This window comes from Hyposmocoma kahamanoa, unplaced genomic scaffold (assembly GCF_003589595.1).
Source record: "Hyposmocoma kahamanoa isolate Upper Pololo Valley unplaced genomic scaffold, ASM358959v1 160, whole genome shotgun sequence".
Lineage (NCBI taxonomy): Eukaryota > Metazoa > Arthropoda > Insecta > Lepidoptera > Cosmopterigidae > Hyposmocoma > Hyposmocoma kahamanoa.
The window spans coordinates 634,924-657,694 of record NW_020653575.1 but is presented as its reverse complement, the minus strand read 5'-3'; the positions used below and the strand labels follow the sequence as shown (position 1 = coordinate 657,694).

Below are 22,771 nucleotides of genomic sequence, written 5' to 3'. Positions count from 1 at the left end.
GCAGCATCCACGTTGGAGATAGCTTAGGCTGAGATAGTTAGGAACTTGTAGTGATGTTTAGAATTTTTATTAGGATCGTTCAGCCAGTTTAGGGTCGCTAAAATAAAGTGTTAGGGTTTAGTCAGGTTCCCTAATTAGATAGGATAGCTAACTAGTGAAAATATTTTGATTTGTTTGTTTAGGATGTGATCATGGTCTGTCCTTTTAGATAGGTTTTTGGCAGACCAAAGCCATAGCCTCCTCGGTGGTTTACTTGTTGGTAAGTTAGTGACTTCCGAGCAGTGTGTGGCTAGCCTGTAGTAAAGGCTGATCGCAGATGTAAGTTGCCTATCATAGGTAGACCATCAGCTAGGGATATTCGCCCCTTCAGCTGTGAGGAAGAGGGATGTAGACTAGGCTGTACTCTTTGAGTAAGATTGCTGGCTGAACATAGGTAATGATTATAGTTTGTATTTAGAAGGCTTTCGAAGAAATGAAATAAGAATAGAAGAGCTTGACATTAATAGTTTAAGATTGTTTCGTAACCCTAGACATGAAAATGGTAAAATAAACCAAAGTTTAAGTTAATCCCGGTTTTTATATTATTAAAAGTACCTCTCGCAATGCATCTGAGCTACAGCCCTCGATTATACGCCGACTTACGCCGACTGGAAATCCTTTCGCCACGGTGGCAAGCATTATAGATTCCATCGATACGATAAGAGATAAGAATATAACGGGTTGCTCTGTGGGCGCTGGACGAGTAGGTTCCGGGTTCGATACCCGGAAGGATCAATTTGGGAAATGAACTTTTCTAAATCAGTTTAAGTCCGGGTGTTCTGGGAAGTGCCGGTATGTGTTTTTTTTATGTTACCACATGATGGGACGAACAACTCACACGCCTGGTGCTAAGCGACACGCCTGTCCAGTTCCAGTGCCACTTACGAGTTTTCAATCGCAAAAAGATTTGAGTGAGTACATAGGTCCCACGTGCATGTAATTACATCACCACTCTCACCGTACAGAACCGGAACGCAGTAACGTGCACTTTACTGCTCGGCGGCAGAAACAGGATAAGTGGCAGTACTTCCTTCCCTATAGACCTCTTTCACAAGGAGCTCTACTAGTCGTAAAATTTGTATAGTTGTATTGTCTTAAGTAAGTATTGATAAGTAATTCAGGGAAACATTTTTTTTTAAATTTCAAGTGCTCACCGACGGACTTGGTCTTTAAATCAATATTGTACTGTTATTTTTTATTGATAAAGGTGTAAAGAAAACTAGATTTTAAGGTTGGTAGGTATGTAGGTTGGTTGGTTGATACGTAGTCCGGAATTATGCAAAAGTGTAAAGGAAAATATTAGCTATAACCTTATCCATGCAGATAGTTTGCATGAGCGAAATGCATTCATTCGTGTATCGGCTGTGTTCAATTTTCGTGTTCGACTGTTGGCTGGCGATCGCGCGACGACTCTCTTATTTATGCACGCTTGCGGGCACGCTAACACTTGTCAAAAGGTTTATAACAAGTGTGTTTGGAAATTCATGGGTTGTTTATACCCGTCTCCTTCTATTAGAAAGAAGAAATGCTGCTCAACTAGGAGAGTGACGGTTTCCTGTAGCGGTAAGTATCTACCCATGAGTTTAATTACTATATTCTGTCGATTAGAAAACGGAGCAAAATCAAATTTGTAGAGTGGCCAGTTTTCATAAAATTTTAAATAGTTATGCAGTTGTTGATGACAGTTTTATCGATGGATTGTGAAAAAAGGTAAAATTTTGTTAAAAATATCTGAATTGTGTACGTTACGACGTTCTAATGATTACTACGTAGGCCACACTGAAAGTTTTGCATTCCTGGCGACTCATTATTAACCGAAATTCAAATATTATGGTTACAAAAAATATAGAATTCTATCTACCGAATTCAATTACTTTTTGGCAGGAAATTGCTTGTCATTTTTTAAATTTGACCAGTTCAATTGTACGTTTGTATGGAAAATTAATTTGACGCGTAAAGATTTTAGAGCAATGATTTTTTATGATTTTAAAAGTTCTATTTCTCCACAATAGTGCTGTGCTCGCCTTCAAAATGCTTTTGGGCTTGAAGCACCACATTTAAGCACTGTCAGGCGTTGGTACTGTACTACAGGCAGCTTAGGTTTTGTATTTAGTATTGTAAGAACAATAGAGTGTTCAAACAGACATCTAGGAGTTCTGGACTAAACTTTGAAATTGAATACACGTATAAAGTTATAGTTATGATATAATCGTCGTTTAATTTTTATAAAGTACCTTTCGCTACGCAAGCCCAAGCTACGTTCCCATGCTATAAATGGTGGAGGTCGCCTTACAAGTGGTGTACGATCGCTTTACGTGGAAATTCCAATGTGGAAAAGTTTTATATGATTTTACGAAAAATCTCCAAAGAAATTAAGAGGAAAACATATATAAGGTCGTAATTTTGATTTATATTAGTTATTCCTTTTTGCAAGTGAAAAGAGCAAAAAAGAATATGCATTGTATTGCGGCGCAAAAGTTTACGGGGTTGAATGATGTAGATGAATTTCTAAACCAGTTTGAGGCGATCAGCGTAATAAATAATTGGTCGGAAGTGCAAAAGAGATATGTGATTATAATAATAATAATAAAATTTATTTATTTCCACAAATTACATTGCATTGTCTTTGGAGGGGCCAGCTCTGCAATGGTACAAAACTAATTTTTCTGCCTACGCGACATATGGTATAATTACACAGAAGCTAAAAAAGGAGTTCTCCTCACAAATAGACTATGTTTTATTATAGAGTTTTATTATAGGCGACAGGGGCCTAACGAATCGTTCACAAGTTATTTTTATAGTTTAGATAAGTTAGCGACGAAAGCGAAGATTCAAGATGTTCAGTTTATTAGACATTTCTTGAAGTCTTTGATACCCAGTTTTCAATAGATGTTGTACCCAGCATCTATTAAAAACTGGGTTAAATTACTACCGTAATTTGTATTTGTCGAAAGAGGAGTTGAGAAAAACAATTATGCAAGTAGAAGATATATTTAATCACGGTTACGATGTGGGTCGACAAAATATTGAATTGCCAGTCGGAATATCAAGTGCCACGGGTACCAATCGTGCAGCAGGTTACGCCACGTCAAGAGTATTCATGGGCACATAGCAGTGGATCTTCGTCGGGATCGTCGTTCGTGGATGTCAGTAAAGCACGGCTGAACATTTAGGAAATTTGTATCCAATTGATAGTTTGACCTTTTATCTTTTTTTTCTGTTTTGTTAAAAATGTAAGGTGCAAGGCGTTGGTGGATACTAGTGCTTCGGTTTCAATAATCTCTCGTTGTTTTGCAGAAAGTTTACATTTGCAGACTGATGATACTCCGAGTTTTCCATTGCGTACAGTGGGCGGAAACCGGCGTCACTCGTTGACAATTAATGGAAATAAATACCTATAGAGGTTGCTTGTTGAGCAAGGTGATGAGGATTTTCTTATACTCGGCCAGGATATTTTAAAGGAATATAATTTCAAGTTGTCAATATTGAAAATTGACAATAAAATTTCTTCTAAGTCCATGACAGATATCGGGTCAAAGAAAGAAAAGTCTTCTTTCGGGCCGGTATCAAAGAGTTCTGATAACTTGGCGGTAAAGAACTCGGAATATATACATTCTGCTCGGTTATCGGAAGTAAAGAAAAAAGTTGACGTAAGTGGCAAGACGGGTTAATGGCGTCAAAAGGGTAATTCCTTAGAAAAATTTTGTAAATATGTTTTGCCGAAAGTGCGTAGTTCGTATAAAAATAAAATTACGCCTGAGTTATATAAGTCGGAAAATGGTAATTTTAAACGTGGTTGTGTAAGTGTTGCGGAAAATTTACGGGACAATTTTTGGAAAAGAGCAGCCTTGGTTGGTTCGCACAAAGAGCAGATAGGAAGTACACGGTCAGAACAGGAGCGGAATTTTGATAAAAAAAGATAGAGTTGCTTTGTTGTCCAGAAGATATAGAGTTGCTTTGTTGTCCAGAAGATATGAAGATATGCGGAAGTTAGATTAACTAGATCTACTCCTAGTTTGGTAGACAGAATCTCTGGTAGGCAGGATCTGGTGCATGTAAATAGGATGAAGAGATTCTTCTGTAGATAGTTTCATGATTTTGTATTTTCTAAAGCCTGATTTAACAATAAATATGAATAACTTATACTTATTGTTCAATGTTTGTTAGTGGCTGGTGTTTGTTTTTCATATGGAGCCATGTTGACAGTGTATCTTGAGGGTTATTTTGATGGAAGTTTTTTTCCGGCGAATGCAGACATAAAAGGACAGAAGGAGAAGATAGATCATTCACTAACTTGGATGGATATATCACTATATTTTATTTATGATTTTATGGATATATTGATCTGGGCTTATGTTTATTATGTCTGGGCTCATTCATCCAGATGAACAACAACTGTCTGCATTCAAGGGAAAATATATTTGTTTAATTATTAGGACTCCTCCATATGATATTTCGCCATATCATATTTGTGTTAGGAAATGTTGTTAAGATAATTGGTGTGTTTTTTTGTGAATTGTTTTAAGAAAGTAAGAAAATCTGGTGGAACGTAGATGGCTGCAGGATGAGGACTAAGGCAGCTGGGAAGTCAATATGTTCTCCAGTGGATGCCCGATGGGTGCTCAATCCTGTGATGTCGTCGTAACAGCGTGCACGATGAGGATTGTTATTTGTTTAGAATTATATAAAGATTCTGGTAGGATTTAGGTTAAATAGGAAGCTTGAATAAAGAATTAAAGTTTTATAGCTAGGATACCTAAATAGCTAGGATAGCTAATAATTATATTTAGATTGTTTGTCTGGTCTGTCCTTTTAGATAGGTTTTCGACAGATTAAACCATAGCCTTCTCGGTGTTTTGTTCTTTGGTGGTGTAATAGCTTCCGAGCAGTGTGTGGCTAGCCTATTGTAAAGGCTGATCACATATGTATGTTGCCTGTCACAGGTAGGGCACTAGCTAGGGATGTTCAACCCTTCAGTTGTGAGAAAGAGGGATGTAGTACAGGCAGCTTAGGTTTTGTACTTAGAATTGTAAGAACAATAGAGTGTTGACGGCAAACAGACATCTAGGACTTCTGGACAAAGTTTTGAAATTGAATACGTATGTATGTATGTATAAAGTTATAATTATGATATAATCGTCGTTTATATTTATGAAGTATCTCTCGCTACGCAAGCCCAAGCTACGTTTCCATGCTTATAGTACGCTGAATTTAATCGTGGTCGTGTTTCTCTCCATGATGAGATTCGAAAAGGTCGTCTGTCAACTGCAAACGCTGCGTCTGAAAACGTGGCTACTGTTAAGCGATTCATTGAAGAAATCGGCGTATCACCTAAGACGAGATTCCTCGACAATTAGGGATCGGTATGAGCCAAATTGAAAAAAAATTGCATAAACATTTGCAAGTCAGGAAACTTTGTAGTCGCTGGATACTGCACGAACTCACATCAGATCAGAAACGAGCTCATGTTATTTGGTGCAAACAAAAGTTGCTAAAGTTTGATCACGAGCGTTTAAACGCTGTTTATGACATCGTTACAGGAGACGGAATATGAGTTTATTGTTACGATACGGAAAAAAACAGTCCAGTGAATGGGTCTTGAAAGTTGACAACAGGCCAACAAAATTGCAACAAGCCAGAAGCGTAGGCAAAAAGATGATAGCGGGTTTTTTTTTCTCTATAACGGGTCATGTTTGCCCTGTTGCCCTAGAAGATCAAACAACAGTGAATGCTGAATGGTACACCACCGTTTGTCTGTCGAAGGTTCTCGAAAAAGCTCGCGAGAGGCGACCGAGAAGTCGCATTCTCTTGCACCACGATAATGCTTCTTCTCACACGGCGAATAAAACAGAAGCATTTTTGTGGATCGAAAAGGTGGAGCTCGTGACCCATTCTGCTCACAGCCCAGACCTAGCACCATGTGACTTCTTTCTTTTCCCGAAAATCAAAGATTTGATGAGAGGATTGACATTTCCGGACCCAGAAGTGGCAGTAGCGACATTTAACCAACACGTCAATGACGTACACTCAGATTAGTGGGCTTTGTGTTTTAGGGCGCGTTCAAATTAACCGCTGTTAGCCACGCTGCGGGCCGCGCGACATTCGCGCTGCAGCCAAGCTCGGTTGCATCACGGTTAGTGAGGTGTACATGTTCATTTTTCAAATTAACTACGATGGAGGAAAATTGAGAATTTATAGAGAATGCAACAACACCTTGCAATATGGTATAACAGTTCCGCCAGTTATTCTAATCGGCTGGAAAAAAAGGCATGGGAAAATTTATGTCTAAAATTTATTGACAATTATGAAACTAAAACTACTTTTTTCACTATTGTTTTCTGTTTTTCTTTGATAGCTGTACGTGTTTATAATAAATTAATAAAAAGTACATTTATTTGCTTTGGCTTTGCTCACTCGTTGTTAGCACCCACCTGAACCCATTGATACAGTCCGCTACAATAATTACTATCAATTATGGAATATTCGACCAAATTAAAGGACGCATGATGCGAATGAAGCGTCATACTTGCCATTGTCTTTTCATTTATATAAATAATAAAATAAATAAATAACGCACACGCTCATAGCTCCGCACTGGGGAAACCCTGTATCCTGTATAACCCAGGTGTCACGGGCAACAACAAATTATACCCAAACTCACGAGAGAAATAAATGTAGGTCATATAAATATTTCTCCCGGCCCGGGATCTCTGCGTGGCAGTCTAGCATGGGAACCGTTCGGTGAAGGAGGCAGTTTTTTGTCGAGTATTACTTATTTTACGGTAATTGTATTGTAAACAGGAGTAGACCCCCAGAGATTAGCCATGCTGATCACGTCACAAGTAGCCGCCATGCTGCATATGAGATATGTTTGCTGTCGTGTTGAAGGTCAATCGGCGTAATGTGCTCGACGATTGTTGCCCACGGACCGCTCGACGTATTAGGAATACAATTCGTATGTCACTGCAGGTAGGCTCCTTTCGTGCACCCCAACATTGTGATAAAACCTACACGTTGATGAAGGCTCACAACCATCGCAAAAAATGTGCAATCCGTTTCCTTAGAGGAAACCCGTATCTATCCAATTTTTCCTTAACGAAACCACGATAAATGTTTCTCCATACCCAAACAAAACACAATCAGTTGATCAGATTATTTGTAAGAAACGTTAATAAAATTTTCGCGTATTATGGACAGATTCGTCCTAAAAAGATATTCAGTATCATGTGTAGAGTCGCCGCATTAAATTTTATAAGCTCTTTTAGACGTAACCTAGAGGTGTCCGAGGCAATACTCAATAAGGGTGTCAATTTTCGAGATGAACTTTGAGCACGTCATAGTATACGAATTTAATGGTGTGCCAGTTTGTGTATTACACTTTTTAATGGTGTAATACACAAACTGGCACATTAAGCGGAACAAATTCTGAATTTGAATTCTGTAAACAAATTGCTTTTACCAGAATTGCCCGATTTGGCCTTTTAGGCCACCAGAACAACAATGAGCCGAAAAATAATCTAAACTATCACAAGCTCTTAAAATTTTGAATCGATTTCTCGTGAAAATCGTAGAATGTGATTACCGATATGATTAGTCCACATCCCTATTCGCGTCACGATGACAAGTGTCAAATTTGGCCTCTTATTTGGTGACGACTATAATGTCTTTTAACATCGACGTATAGTGTAGCTTTACTCAAGCTTCATATAAAAATACAATTTTTTTTCAGATTTTGTGACAGAGCCGAAACGGCTAAAGAATTAAAAATTGTAACATTGATTAAATAAGAATTTAATTAATAAATATAAATTTTAACTAAAATTTATTATATTAAAAAGAACTCAAAATCATAGAAGGAAATTAAAGCACATGAATGAAAAAATTACTCGACAAATTTTTGAAATAACACTGCATTATTTTAGTGCCCCGCTACATGTGCCGGTGTCTGTATAACAAGTTTAAAAGTAAATCGTCTTGGAATTCACAATAGAAGAGAGAATGTAAATTACACTAATTTATTTTACGAAAATTCACACTTACCAGGTTTTGCCTCGGACCTTTCGATATAAAGTTCAGATTGTATTACTTAATTATGTCACACATAACTTACACAATAATTTATTGACAAATTGCTAAAAAATCAGATACATATAGCAATTAAGGTATTATTTTTTAAACTTGATGAAACTCGGTGTACACCAAGTGCTGTTTTTACTATATAGTAACAATTGAAGTTTATGGTAAGTCAGATTCATTTGGTTCATTGAAATAGCAATTAAGGTATTATGTTTTAAGCTTGATGATTGTAAAGATATTTTTCTAAAGCTCTACTTACGTTATTACTATATCTCTTATTGATACTTATCATTATCAATAAGGCTGTCTATAGCGAATTATATTTTTTAATATTGTGTTCTATTTCATCATTGCTATTTTATTATGTGCAAAAGAAATTAATTCTTCATTGTTTAGATATTTTGTATATGCAAATTTAAAAGATCTAGTCTCATTTTGTACAGCATTGTTTTTTTTCTGATCTGGTGTGTTTTAAGTTACAAAAGAAAAGATAACTCACTTCGTTCATGATTCTGCCAAGCGAGTGCTCCACACAGTAACGCAAGAGTCTTTCCCGATCCAGTGGGGCTCTCCAGCAGGCAGTTCTTCGCCTCCTTCATTGCAGTTATCATCTGTAGAGTTTCGAATAATTAGATTGCATTTGTATATATGTATATGGTTGATGGACACAATGGATAACATCTATGTACAAATGCTATAACAGCAGTTATAAATAAACATTTAGTACTTGTTATAAAAACTTAAAACTAAATATATTTGTCATAAAAAATTTTTTTTTTTAAGAATAGAATGTGATGGGCAGAACAAGCTGTGCCCCTGATGGTAAGTGCCACGCCAGGTTTAAGAAGCACTGGCACTGCATTAGAAATAACACCACCAATGGAGGTCATATTAAGAAATAGATACAAATAAATGATCAAATGTGATAACTGAATCGTAAATTGTTGTAAAATAAAGTACTTAAATATAAGTTAGAATTGTAATGGCTCCTACAAACTATCATATTAATGACAATTTAGCTAAACAGGTATGAGTAATTTGCCTCTGACTTTATCCATTAATATCGCAGGAGGTAACTAAGATAAGATGATAATAACAAATTTCCGTTGATAAAAATGTGAATTTATTGAACAATAAAAGAATTTTGACTCAAAAACTTCATTTTTAAATTGAGTTAAATCAGGAATATGTACTCCCGGACACATAATTCGAGCCACCTTGCACTTTCAATATTAAATGCCCTTAGCTTAAACCATGCTAGAATGATCAACTATTATGCAACTTTGAAACTGGTACACTAAACATCATCCTTAAGTCCTTATTGAAAATTTTGTATTTAAAAAACTGGAGAAAAAGTTTAATTCAATAATAATTATATTTATATATTCTAGTCCTTATCCTTATCCTTAGATAAAAATGCAAGGTGGCTCGACTTATGTGTCCAGGAGTGTATTTGAATGTAATAAATGTACAAATTTTTATGAATTAGATTTTAATACCTCTCAAGTTACCAATATCACTGCAGAATTTTCCATTACATAGCAGCTCTGCTAAATTACTATCAGTACTATTACTATTACAACAGAGTCTACATTCAAGAATTCACTGTGACCATTAATTGATTTGTCATCACCACTAATTGCAATTCATGGCCAAGGCCAACAGTGCTGAAGAACTGTAGAATTCTCCTAGCTTCAAAAATTTTGGTACACCCTGGTTGAGAGATGGGCCTTCCCAGTATGGAGTGTCATCAATGGGCAGCATTTGGTAAGATTATCTAAAAATGGAAGTAAATTAATTTGCTACTCCGTGAACCCAGTGAAGGTTAAATTGTGCGAAATATCTGTGCTTATATTGAATATTTTGTAATGCAGTTAATTTTCCCACCCTCCTTTTGCATAAAATTAATAAAATAAATAACACAAACGCAACTACAGTCACAAACACCACCAGCAAACATATACCCCACACGTGTGTCACCTGTCCTCGAGGCAACCTCAGGGGCCTTTGATTGCTCAACACAAAGAAAGCTAACAATTTAAACTTCACTGGGTTCACGGAGTAGCAAATTAATTTATTTCCATTTTCATTAACATGAACTTCCGCAAAGTAACATCTGAATCTATTACTTGATTATTCTCTCAAACTTTCTCATGTTTTTGATATTTACAGAAGAATTATTAGTAGATGCAGTGGTTAATATAGTTAATATAAAGTGGAAATTAAAGAAATGTCAGCAAGGCTAGCAACCTTTGCCATTATAGCTACAGAAAAACGATTCGAGAAGACGATCCATGTATTTTTAAGGCATTTTGATTGACATCCACAGTTTTTCAAAACAGAATACAGTCAGCTACATAAAATATAATTAAAATACCTTTTCTTATGCTGTTCAATCCTATTGCTGGTAAGGATCCAGTCTCTATGTAACCAATTGAGGTAAGATTAATAATAGAAATCTTAGAAATTACAAAAACTTTTATCACATATTCTCCATAGATAAAGTAAAGAAAATTAACAAATTATATCTTTCAAAACAAAAACAATAACAAAGCGGAAAATAAACTATAGCTTACAGTTTCTAAATAAATATTTTTATTTGAAAATACAATATCTTTACCTTGGACAATAAAGCCATCTGACTGGGATAAGGTTTCAGCGGTAATTTCACTTTCAATCCTGCTATACGTGCCTCTATACCTAAGTTCTTGGGCTCAGAAATTGTAGTCACATTTGGTGATATGTATACTTGTGTTTTGTTCTCCATCGATGGTTCATTGGGTGGAACATTATAATTCGACCGGTGAGAAGCGGTGGTAGGAAATAAACTCCTGATTACATTGCTTTTTTTGGCTTTTAAATCGACAGGCGGGAATTCACTGTCAAACTCATCGTCGCTCGACAATAACATTGTGGTATCATCACTAATCGACTGTTCTTTGGCATCAGGAATGTCCATTGGACTGAAACTATCGTCATCATCCGATATCGGAATTGGTGATGACATTATATTGAGCAATAACCGACTTTGGGACAAGAAAATTAACGATTCCCGCGCTTATGTTTAACCTAGAGGTAAATGTTTCATATCTCACTGTGTTCCTTATAGATCGTAACTACTAACCAAGGTATTTTTACGTGCTAACTAACTTATAAACTTTTTCTTCAATTTATTTGCGCAAATAAAACAAAATGGTTTAACAAACTTATTTTAGAGTTTATTTTTATCAATAGCAAACACACTTTTGAAACTTGGGTTTGACAGTGACAGTTTGCTGCAAAGACAGTCGCGTTTCGTTTTTGCATTAAACTACTCAATTTTGGATGCATAAAATATTAACTATTTATTTCCTAAACAATCTTGATGGTGATAACCTTTCTGCGGTATTCCACGTCGCCTTCGTGTATTTTACATTTTGGTATACGTTTTGGAAAAAATTTTTGACTCTATACACACCATTGTAGTGGAAAAATTTAGTTTTGTCCCTTTTCATGTTTGGTTTTTTCAGTGGTAGAACTTTATATCGGTTCACGTAGTCCGTTTGTATTTTGATACTCTTGTGCATGACTGATCCTGGCAACAAATTCTGTAAATATAAAGTAACATCTATATATTAAATATCATGTAGGTACTTACATAACGAACATTCTATAGAAAATGAAGCCGTGGTAGCCGTCTATTTGACCTAACGACTCTCAAGCAGAGGCCGTGGGTTCCAATCTGGACTCACATCTCCGAGTTTCTTGGAAACTTAATTTGAAATTTTAACATAAGCTTTGCGGCGAAGGCAAATATCATGATGAAACTTGCACGTTGAAGAAGGTTCACGGCCCTCGGAAAACGTGTGAAGAAGTCCCCAACCATTGAGCGAGTGTGGCGGACTATGGCGTAAACCCTCGCCTGAGAAGGAACCCGTGCTTAGCAGTAGGACCACAGTAGAACGTATAACTGGGTTGATGATGATGATAAATAAATAATTTGTCTACTGAAAAGAAGGGTCAATTTCCGTGAAACATTACTGACAAAGCTGCCCTTTATGTTTTAATAAATGTGGTGTGACATGGAGATAAAATTATTTATTTCTGCGGTCTTTAAATTGGATATAACGAAAGATGTTTTATGTGATCATTACGGGCTGCTTCAAAACGGTTGTTTAAAATAATGATAGGTGCAATTAGTACATAGATATCGTTGGATAGGAAACGGTTCACGAAAACTTTAAAGATATGTAAACTTTCTATTACACTTCCAAAAACACCCGCCTGCGCCTACAAGCCTCACGCGCTCAGAAAGAACTTAAGATGTAGGGTGGAAACAGTGGTTAAAGTCTCGAGTGAGATAAGCAGGGTTCAATTTTACCTACTGGACAACTACTATTGCCACGAATCAAATAAAAAACCAATATGGTGATTTAGAAAAGATAATATTAATACTTAATTATATTACAGTAATTATACTACAGTTTAATACATCACACCACAACACCGCTCAGTAGATATTTACCAGACTCGACTTCGACTCGTTACATAATAGACTCGAGCACTAATGTCGAACTCGAGTCTATTCGGAAACTCGATAGGTAATAACAACGAGCAGTGGAATTTTTGTGTTTATGCGTCGAGTCTTCCCAGACTCGAGCTTTTACTACACTAGACACGAAAGTCTAAAACTAATATTGTAAGTAGACTTCAAATAATTGCATGGATATCGTTGATTGAAAGTGTTTATTTGTTGATTCACTTACCACGAACATTCGGCTCATTATTATGGCTTGTTACGACTTTATCAATAGGAAAGAATTTAATATCTACGAATTGTATATTATATGGTTTCGTGGAGGCTATTCACGAAAAGCTTCCATAATTTCAGGTATAATCAGACTGTTATCCAGACTTCTTAGCAGGCATTTGGGCACTAGAAAACATGTAGGAAAGCAGAGAAAATGCTGCAGCCCATCCTAACCAACACATTTTAAGCCTTACTTTAATAAAAATTTAGTTATATTCAATGAATTTCTCCATAAAAGCGTTTGCTGCCAGAGAGACGTGCCTATTTAAACGTCATTAGTGAATGTTTGTCATTTTTATTCGTCTTTGAATTTGTCTGGCAGAAACTTCTGTGTTTTTGGGACGGCCAGAATGAAAACTTTTTAATACTGACACAGAAAGAAAAAAAAACTTTTTCTTTCTTTCTTTCTTTCTTTACATACTCGTTTATTGTGTAACCCATGAGCAAACTCAAATAAACAACCATATGTTGTAGGTGTACCCGACACAGCACGAATTGCTATGTATTGCCTTCTAATTTAGGACTTATAAGTAGAGGTGGGCGTTTAAAAGAAAAGCTTTTAAATTAATTTGCTTTACTATAAGCACATAAGCACGCTTATCAATTTAAGCGTGAGCGTTACTCAGTTTGTACGTTATTATTATTATTATTAGTTCAATTCAACAATTTCATTTTTTACGTGTCTAAGTTTCAAGTCGCGCCATCTATGTTTCCTAAACAAATTAATACGTCAATGTGAATAAACAGAACTCGTGTTACAAATAAACTTATTTATCCTATAATAGGATTAAAGTGGCGTACTATCACTTTTCGCTGGCAATACAATGTTGCAAGCTTTTTTTAACATAAACTCTTGCCGCTTCAATGTTTTACTAAACGTATTTTGTAAGGTTCAAACTAAAAAACGTTCAACGAAAGCGCTTTTTTATGTCAAAAACTACGTTTAAACGTTTAAAATTACTAAGCAGTTTTAACAGTCAGTACAAAATCGTAGTAGCCAAGAAATTTTATACCTTATCAGTAGATTTTCATTTAGGTTTTGTATGGACTCGCTGGGGTTTGTGGTTAGGTATGGTCTCGCTGGAGTTTGTGGTTAGGTATGGACTCGCTGGGGTTTGTGGTTAGGTATGGACTCGTTGCGGTTTGTGGTTAGCTGTAGGGATAAACACGTCCGTCTGCTTCGGTAGCATGTGGTCGGGACGTTCATTCCGCGCACAGCTAGCGCTTCTTAATAGCGGCAGAGAACAAATAAGTAATGAGAACGGACACTCTCCGCCCCTCCCTAGCTTTAGATACCGCACCACGCCCCGCACATTGACGGTCACATTGACTGAACGAGTACAAGGCTGTCGGCGAGCCGTTTTCGCGCTAAGACGGCTTTGATATTTTAATATAGTTTTCATATATTCATTACGAAATTTGTACGTTAATATATAACATCCATTTTACGTTCCTATTTATAGTGGTCGTGAATTGTGCTGTGTACGGCTGTTTATAATCATCTAAACGAGATAAAGAGATGAGTTTCTGTCGTTTTTTGAAAGATGAAACGAAGTAAATAAAAAATGTCTGAGACTCATTCAGTTATTGTTTTCTTTAGTGCAGAGTAATATATAAAACAGATTTATTATATCAATATGATAAGACGCCATAACTTCGTAAGTAGACAAGGATTCTAGAATTTTCAATTTTGTATTGCTGATAAATATTACGTAGTAAATATACCTAATTATTAACTAGGTAATGATAAAGTTGGACATGCAATTTCAAATACTTTGGTTAACCTTATTTAAAGGTTAACCAAAATAATATATTTTTTAAATAAATCTTCAATATTATTCTAGTTAGTGAATTAATAAAAAATATAATATTACATCGATATAAATACGTAATGAACATGTATAATTATTAGGATTCTATAATAGAATTATGGATAACAGATTCGCGTTAGAATTTTCACTATGTTGCCGCTCTGACCACGTAACGTAATAAATAGTACGAGTAACCCTACCACTTCACGCACACTTTCGCGCGTGTGCAGATAGCGCCTTGCTGTATGTAGTAGTAGTAGGTAAATAATTTTCGACCGTTGTATGGAGTGTCCGGGGTGTGGTAGCGGTCTAGACGAGGGCCTAAGGCGTGGATGAGCTAGATATCCTCCGGTCCCTCCAGCCGCTTAGGTTATTGGGAATTGAAGAGACGCCGTCCCGGCGCGTCGGGAAGTGAGCGTGGCTTACTCCGCCACGAAAGAGGGATTTTGTAGTGGACTTTAAAGTCAACGGCTAAGCGGTAGCAACCGTTAGTTGCGTAATGCGCAGCGGGAAGTGAACATGCTTATAGCTCCGGTACCTATCTGGAAAATAAAAAGGGTAGTGTGCGTACAAGGCACTAGCCTTTTGAAAACCGGATGAAGTCCATGCAAACGGGCTGATCTGGGGACAGGTCCTGACCCCAGATCAGACCGTTTGCACAGGGACCTCCTCAGTCAGGACTGAGGAGGTCCCTGTGCGGGCTTGCTTGCACAGGTTTTAGTGCCCTTCCTGTATAACCAAGACGTTGATATGAAAAGACATAGGACTACCCATCAAGTGAGATGACGATCAAATGCCTACAACCAATAAAAGAATACTATCGAGAAAACCTTTTCAATATTTTATCCATGACAAAAACGATACTCTCTTACTAATTGCGTCAACTGAACAGCGTGGTGTTGGGTTATAAACCAAATTATACCGCGCCATAACCTCTGACAACTCACTCGTGTAATGGCGCCGCGTACTGGCGTATATTTGGGGTGAAGCTAGAATATAATACAGCTAAATATCTTCTTACAAAATGTGTTATACATAAATCATGACATCACTAGAAAACAAAATCTGGTTACCACATGAAGTCACCTTAAAAGTTGGAAACGAACTTTTCTGATTTGGTTTTAGAGCGTTCAGGGCAGTGGTACTCCTGAAATTAATTTATATCTAGTATTTGAGTGTATTGTGGTGAATCCTACGTAATACAGTAACAAGATGGGATCAATTTGTGACGTGTGGATTAGGATAGGCATCACAAGAGGATACGATACCACAGCAAAAATTTTAATGTTTAAGTCGGTGAATTATTCTTTGTTCATCCAGTCTAGAGAATACCTTATGCTGCTCACGGATGGACCGCATGTCTGCAGTTAATGCGTGCAGTCGTGATCAACCGTATACAGTCGAGACATCGACTGTTGCAGTCCAGATTTTTATTGCAAGCGTCAGTTGGTACATTAGTGGGGATATATATTTTTTAGGATCTTGGTTTTATTTCAGTAACGGCAAAAGGTAACGATCACTTTATTTTAATCAACATAGTTGTAAATCAAAAACACAATTTGTGAGTCTTTTCTCGACGTATTTATTTCACAATTATCGCAATTCTTAATTTTGTTTTAATGATTCCTGTATTTCATTTGACAATTTACCAGAGTGTGGGGGATTACGGACATGAATTGTTGGCAAATTAAAATGGAGGTTTTCGATTACGATACGTTTATTTCGTTATTAAAATATAAAGTCGGCATTTGGATTTATCAATGTTATGAATACAGTGACAAGTTACAATTAATATTTGTGCTTCCATTTCGATATCAACAAATACACTGAGTTCCTTAGCTAGGTGTCCGGCGATGGCTGTTTGCAGTCAGTGTCGACTACATACAGTCGGGTTAGCCTGCATTGTATTGCATATAACGACTTCACACGTGCAGTCTGTCTGGTAGGAGCATTAGTTTTAGATCAGACATTGGTGCGATTGTCTTGCACTTATGTAATTAACATGTATGTTTTCTATTATTTATTGATGTTTAGATTTATACTTTCTACCTTTTCTACTCGCGGTTGCCACGCTCCCTTGACTATAATTTTTGGAATTTAAGATGATATACTGACAAATTTAATCTATGGCAAGAATGGTGATGTAGCAAGGCGACACTGTGCAGGCAGACGTTGTGAGCGTTAATGGGGGATGAACGACAAAATACATTTTAGATACTATGCATTTTTGTTTCGAATTACTTTGTATCACGAACGGGATTTGTGATCTATTGTACTTAGAGTATATGTACTTATGTAAAAGATGTACTAATAGAAAATCATAAGTTCGAATCGCGAAGTCATTGTAAACATGTTATTAATTTTCATGACGCTCCTCTAGAGACCTCTTGGAAGAAGTAAACATATCTTTAGTATCTATCTTAGTGTATTGCATTCCTATCTGGAGTGGAGCGGCGAAAACGAGGTTTCTTGATGTAGAACGTGTTCAACGCAGCTTGATTAAGGTCATGTATTTTAAGAAGATGAAGTTTTGTAATGAACAGTTGTTCAATTTGTGTGAGCTCACCTCGGTGACAAAATCGTATATTACTAGCATAGTGTTAAAAAAAACATTAAAAAAATAGCATATGACCATAGTATCAGACGGAAAAGAAGGCAAGATCTTGTAACACCAATTCCAAGTATCAACACTGTATTTGCAGATAGGCAATACAAAAAATGTGCGGCCAACATACACAACACTTTGAACAAGGAATTAAAAATGTACAGTACTTAGTATTACGAGTGCAAAAAAATTATATTGAAATTAAATGTGGGGAAAACATAAAGAAGTTGGGGTTCTGCTTGATAACCACTGTGAACGTACACCTACTACACGTACACACACGCACGCACGCACGCGCGCACGCGCGATAATTTTAATGTTTTATTAAGGCTATGCTTAAAAGGAGGCACCAGCCCTATTGTTTAAGAAAGCATGTTTTTAACAAAATAAAGATTTTATTATCACTATATCATTTTACTTCTTACACTCTCGGTGTTGTTGTCAAACAAAATGATTTGTGGGAATTGAATTGAGAGCTACAGGCAGGATGATTCGACACGGAGGGAATATGCCTAGTTTAAATATTTCAGATGGGATTTATTGCTTCATGTAGGCGTTGTTTTATTTTTACAAGTTATAACTTATTTAAAAAAATGAAACAATTGAATTGCAATCAAAAGTAGCGCCTCATCTGGGAGTCGAACCGACCTTTTCGTAGCAGTAGATCTCCTTATGAAAGGGTTCGTCTAGGGGAGTACTGCCACCTTGCCTAGTTTTACCGCCGAGTAGTAATGTGAACATTATTACTGCGTTCCGGTTTGGAAGGATAAGGGTGCTGGTGAAATTACAGGCATATGGAATTTGCCTTAACTTATATCTCAGGGTGACAGGCGCAGTGAAAGTGCTCCTCAAATGTTGTGATTGAAAGCACTGAGTGGTACTGCAACTGTTATGGACAGGCGTGTCACTTACCACCAAGCACACGACTTACTTGGTATCATACAAAAAAATATGGTAAGGTGGACGATGGAGCAAGCACGCCCTTTGTTTTAAAGGTACACAGTCATGTTTTTAAAGGAGTAGTCAATTACAGGTGGTCAACTTGTTGGTCCCGTCACTTGGTCCCATAAAAAAAGTTCAAGTTACTAAGTTAAGTTAATTAGAACGAGTACTGACGCAGATACAGGAGGTACAGGGTCAAGAGCATGTGAAGCTCTGCACTGAAGTTTTAAATACAACTCTGTGGCGCTTGCAGCGTCGGTGCTAGCCGTGTGCTAGCCCATGTAGCGCCCGCTTTCGGCGCTCGATGCCCCTAAGATCCCGCACCACAGGTAAAGCCGGATGCTATAGCAAGAATGAATAAAGAATGATATAAGAATGGTTCAAACCGGTCAAGTTGAATGCACTTTCGACTGTACGCCTAGTACAGTCAAGTGGTAGACAGTGGTTTTCCAAAAGACTTCAGCAAAATTCGTGGCAAGACAACAAATTCGACAACAAACAAGGTAAAAATACATTACAACTGTGTTTGTAGGCCAATGATTACAATTTGATAATATTTTATACACATAAACTGATACGCATAGAGATGTCACCTAAGTAAGGATTATAAGCGTCTTATACTCGAGTTTCGTGAAGACATTTCGACGCTTCATTGATATCAGCTGATGGGACATGTTGTATGGTTTCTTCATAAGTAGGTCTGATAATAATTGTTTTGAATTTCTTAACGTAGTATAAGTTTATTTTATTGAGAATCATAATGTTGTACTACGACATATTTTTTGTGAAAATACTCTTCTAGTTTGTTATTATTATTGATACAAAGATCGAACAAACGTACAGAAAAAAATCATTTGATCCGACTGGACTCGAACCAGTGTCTTATAGTACAGTGCTGCCCTCCTTATCATAACGAATGTAATCGGCATTTTTAGCTGAATTGAGTTACTAACATCGAGCCATTACCGTCGACTTAGTGTAAGTGACAAAAAACAAATTTTACAGGAGAGTGTTTTTTTTATACTTTACATATAAGTGTGATATTGAATTGAATTTTCATATATGATAATGAATTTCGTAACCGATTGGTTATAGTTAATTTTTATTTTTAAGACAATGGATATTAAGCGTTTACAATATTTTTATTATTCTATCTAAAGATTTTTGAGGCTTCCAGGCGTTTATTGCAACACTTGCGATTAAAAGTATGCAACAAGGCGCAAGACACGCGGGTGTCATGGACGCACATATAGACAACCACAAATTACATCTAAACTCACGAGAGAAATAAATGTAGGCCATACAAATATTTCTCTCGGCCCGGGAATCGAACCCTCTACGGGATCGCGATCTCTACGTGGCAGTCTAGCGTGATACCCGTTTGGCCACAGAGGCAGTTATAATTATCTTAATAAATGTATTGTGATATTCCTAAAATTAATTGGAATAACAAAATGCTATCACTATCATAACACTGTCATGTGTTTGTATCACAAATGGATCCAAACGTATCTAATGTCAATCTAAAAAAAGTCCCAAATAAATCTGCGCAGAGTGCGAGAGTGCTTAAACAGAGTTCTTAAAATGACAGGGGATAGGTCGGACTCCGATCTGCTTGCTAGGTTCACCGAAATTCACGTCCTGTGAGCTCGTAGAACTTAGCAAGTATCATGTATCATGTAATAATTTAATTCACGTAATCAATTCATTTAATTTCATTCTTTCATTCATTCATCAATTTTATTTTTATTGTGTAACTTTTGTACTGACAGTAGAATAGATAGCTTGTAAGTGTAAGTGTACAAGAGCACGTCAAGCTTGACACTTAAGATTTAAATCCAAATCTATGCCGCTTACGATGAGAACGGTCCAAAGTACAAAGTGTCAAGCTTGACGTGCTCTTGACTCTGCTAACAAAATGGACTGTATATTGTCTGCAATAAATGATTTTTATTTTGTTTATTTTATTATTAAATCGTTTCCATAAAAAAAAATCCTCGTGTTGATTTACTTTGTGAGTATGTTTAGTAAAAAATTAAAGACACGATATATATCGTATAATTATTAGATAATATGCATTTTATGTACTAGATATAAGTTTCACTGTTGAAGAGAATAAATACGTTATTATTATTATTATTATTAAAGAAAAGTAAAAATTTGAACCCTGGTAGTAAAGCATAATGATGTAAAAAAGCATGCCTCACTGTACCAGGAAACTGTAAATGTCAAAGCAGTGTTAAATATAACGCATCTTTATCCGTAGACGGCACCCCATTTTTCGGGCCATTCAACAGTTTACTTCTGCCTTTTAATTCGACTTCGCCAAATTGGTATACGTCATAAATTATAGTGTGAAGACGTAGCTCCCCTTTGCTTTTGGTACTATTTTACTTGTATTGAATTATCAATAGAGTTGCGATTCATTCAATCAGAGAACTAGTGACAACAATGTGATACAATCTCAAATGCCATAAATTTTCTGTAAGGCATAACATTTGTGAAATATAGGAAATTTGTCTAACGATACGCGTAAACGTTCTACCATCCTTTCTATTGGAAATGAATCTCGACATCAACCCATTTCTTCCCACCACTTCCCACTGCTGGGCAAGTTCTCCTCTCAGGCGAGGGCTTAGGCCGTAGTCCGCCACACTAGGCAATGCGGGTTGGGGACTTTACGCGTTTTCGAAGGTTTCTGAGCTTTCTTCGACGTGCGTTGCGTGTGTTTCCTTCACCAAAAAGCTTATTGTAAATTTAGAATTAAATTCCGTACGTAAATTTGAAAAATTAAACTAAACCTTTTGAAAAAATTTTTAATAAAAAAAAAATTAAACCTTTGTCGCCGAACTCTTAACATGCTGGTCTGACAAGCAGATATTGCGGGCTCGATTCCGGGGCTGAATAAATATTTGCATATTCTACATTTATTTCTCTTGTGAGTTTGGGTGTAATATGTAGTTATCTATATGTGTGTCTCAGGGTATCTCTCACGGAAGAAAGTATTTCTAGTGCGGGGCTATGAGCGTGATTAGTATAATTCAGAAATGCGAGCTCGTTCGAACTCACGGCCTCTGCTTGAGAGACAGTAGGTCAAACCATCAGGCTATCACGAGATGAATGAAACAATTTTTTCGGATCTAAATCGACTATTCTTTTGTTTTGTTTAGGATTTGCGCCATCTACCCAAATTACGAAGCGTTAACTCATAAATCAGAGTACGACATTTTTATTTTGATAATATACCTACAGGTAAGGAACAATAAAAGCTTAAATACTAGAAAGTAAAACTAGGATTTTAAAATTATATGCCAATTTTATGCATAGTTTTACTTTCTAATATTAAACCCACCAAGATGTTGGCAGCGTCCCCCTTCTGTATGGCTGTGCTAATGCATTGGGCAAGGTAGCTGCCAGCCCTTGGATTTCCCAGACAGTCTATTAATTTTTTCGAAAAAATTTTGTACAGATGAAGGGCACTGCGACCCCACGGGTCAAGGGTTTCGACTCCATAGTCTGTAAATAGGTAGTCGAAGCTGAGATCCTGGTACTTATTACTTTTTATTCTTTCCGCCAGCTCAGCTGCGGAGCCAGCCCTCTTGCTGGTATGCTGGAGATGGGATGGGGCAAGTGTGTCGGCACATGCGGCGTCCCACACCAGTACCCGGCCCATAATCCATGGGATGAGAGTCTTCAGATGGCAAACGCTTCTGAAAAATTAGTTTGTATCACACATGCCATCTATTGACACGCATATTCGTCAAAATTATTAATGGTTACCAACACTATTGTTTTAGCCAAAAGACGTCCACTGCGGAACAGGTCTCAATGTCACAAATGCCACGACGATCAGTCCTGCGCCGCTTGCATCCAGCGGATTCCTGCAGCCTTCATCAGATCATCAGTCCACCTTGTGCACACGCCGCGTCTACCGATACGCGGTCGCCACTCGAGAACTCTTCGGCCCTATCGGCCATCTGTTCTACGAGCAATTGCCACTTAAGTTTTGCAATTATTAGGGCTATGTCGGTAACTCTGGTTCACTTGCGGATATCCTCATCATTGATTCGATCTCGCAACAAAACGAGCATAGCCTTTTTCCATTGCCCTTTGAGTGACCTAGAGCCTCTTTATGAGGCTCATAGTGAGCGATCACGTCTCATTGCCGTAAGTCATCACTGGCAACACACACTGGTCGAAGACTTTTGTCTTGGGATCATTCGAAAAAAACTGACTTGTTCATGGTAACGAGGATTTAATTAATATCCACGACCATTTACATAATATAAACTACTTCCAGGCTGTTGATCAACACCATCTAGATATTTTTTTATAACATCAAATGACGGGACGAACAAGTCGTGCGCCTGATGATAAGGTACACGCCTGTCCATACAGTTACAGTGCTATTCAGAGATTTAAATTGCAAAGTCTGAGGGGCACTACCACGGCACCCTTTGCCTGTAATTTCACCAGCACCCTTACCCTTCAAAACCGGAACACAGTAAT

General features: G+C 37.0%; 1 protein-coding gene across 2 annotated transcripts in view; it reads right to left on the bottom strand.

Annotated features, from left to right (window-relative positions):
• LOC113240632 (Fanconi anemia group J protein-like) overlaps positions 1-10,965 on the bottom strand; it is a 100,034-nt gene extending 89,069 nt beyond the window's left edge. For both annotated transcript variants that reach the window (XM_026477972.1, XM_026477974.1), the window contains exons 1-2: positions 10,736-10,965; positions 8,615-8,726 (exon numbers count right to left, since the gene is read on the bottom strand). In XM_026477972.1, coding sequence (XP_026333757.1) covers positions 8,615-8,726; positions 10,736-10,882 — 259 coding nt within the window. In that variant the 5' untranslated portion in view covers positions 10,883-10,965. The remainder of the gene's footprint in view (positions 1-8,614; positions 8,727-10,735) is intronic.
• Positions 10,966-22,771: the final 11,806 nt, after the last annotated feature.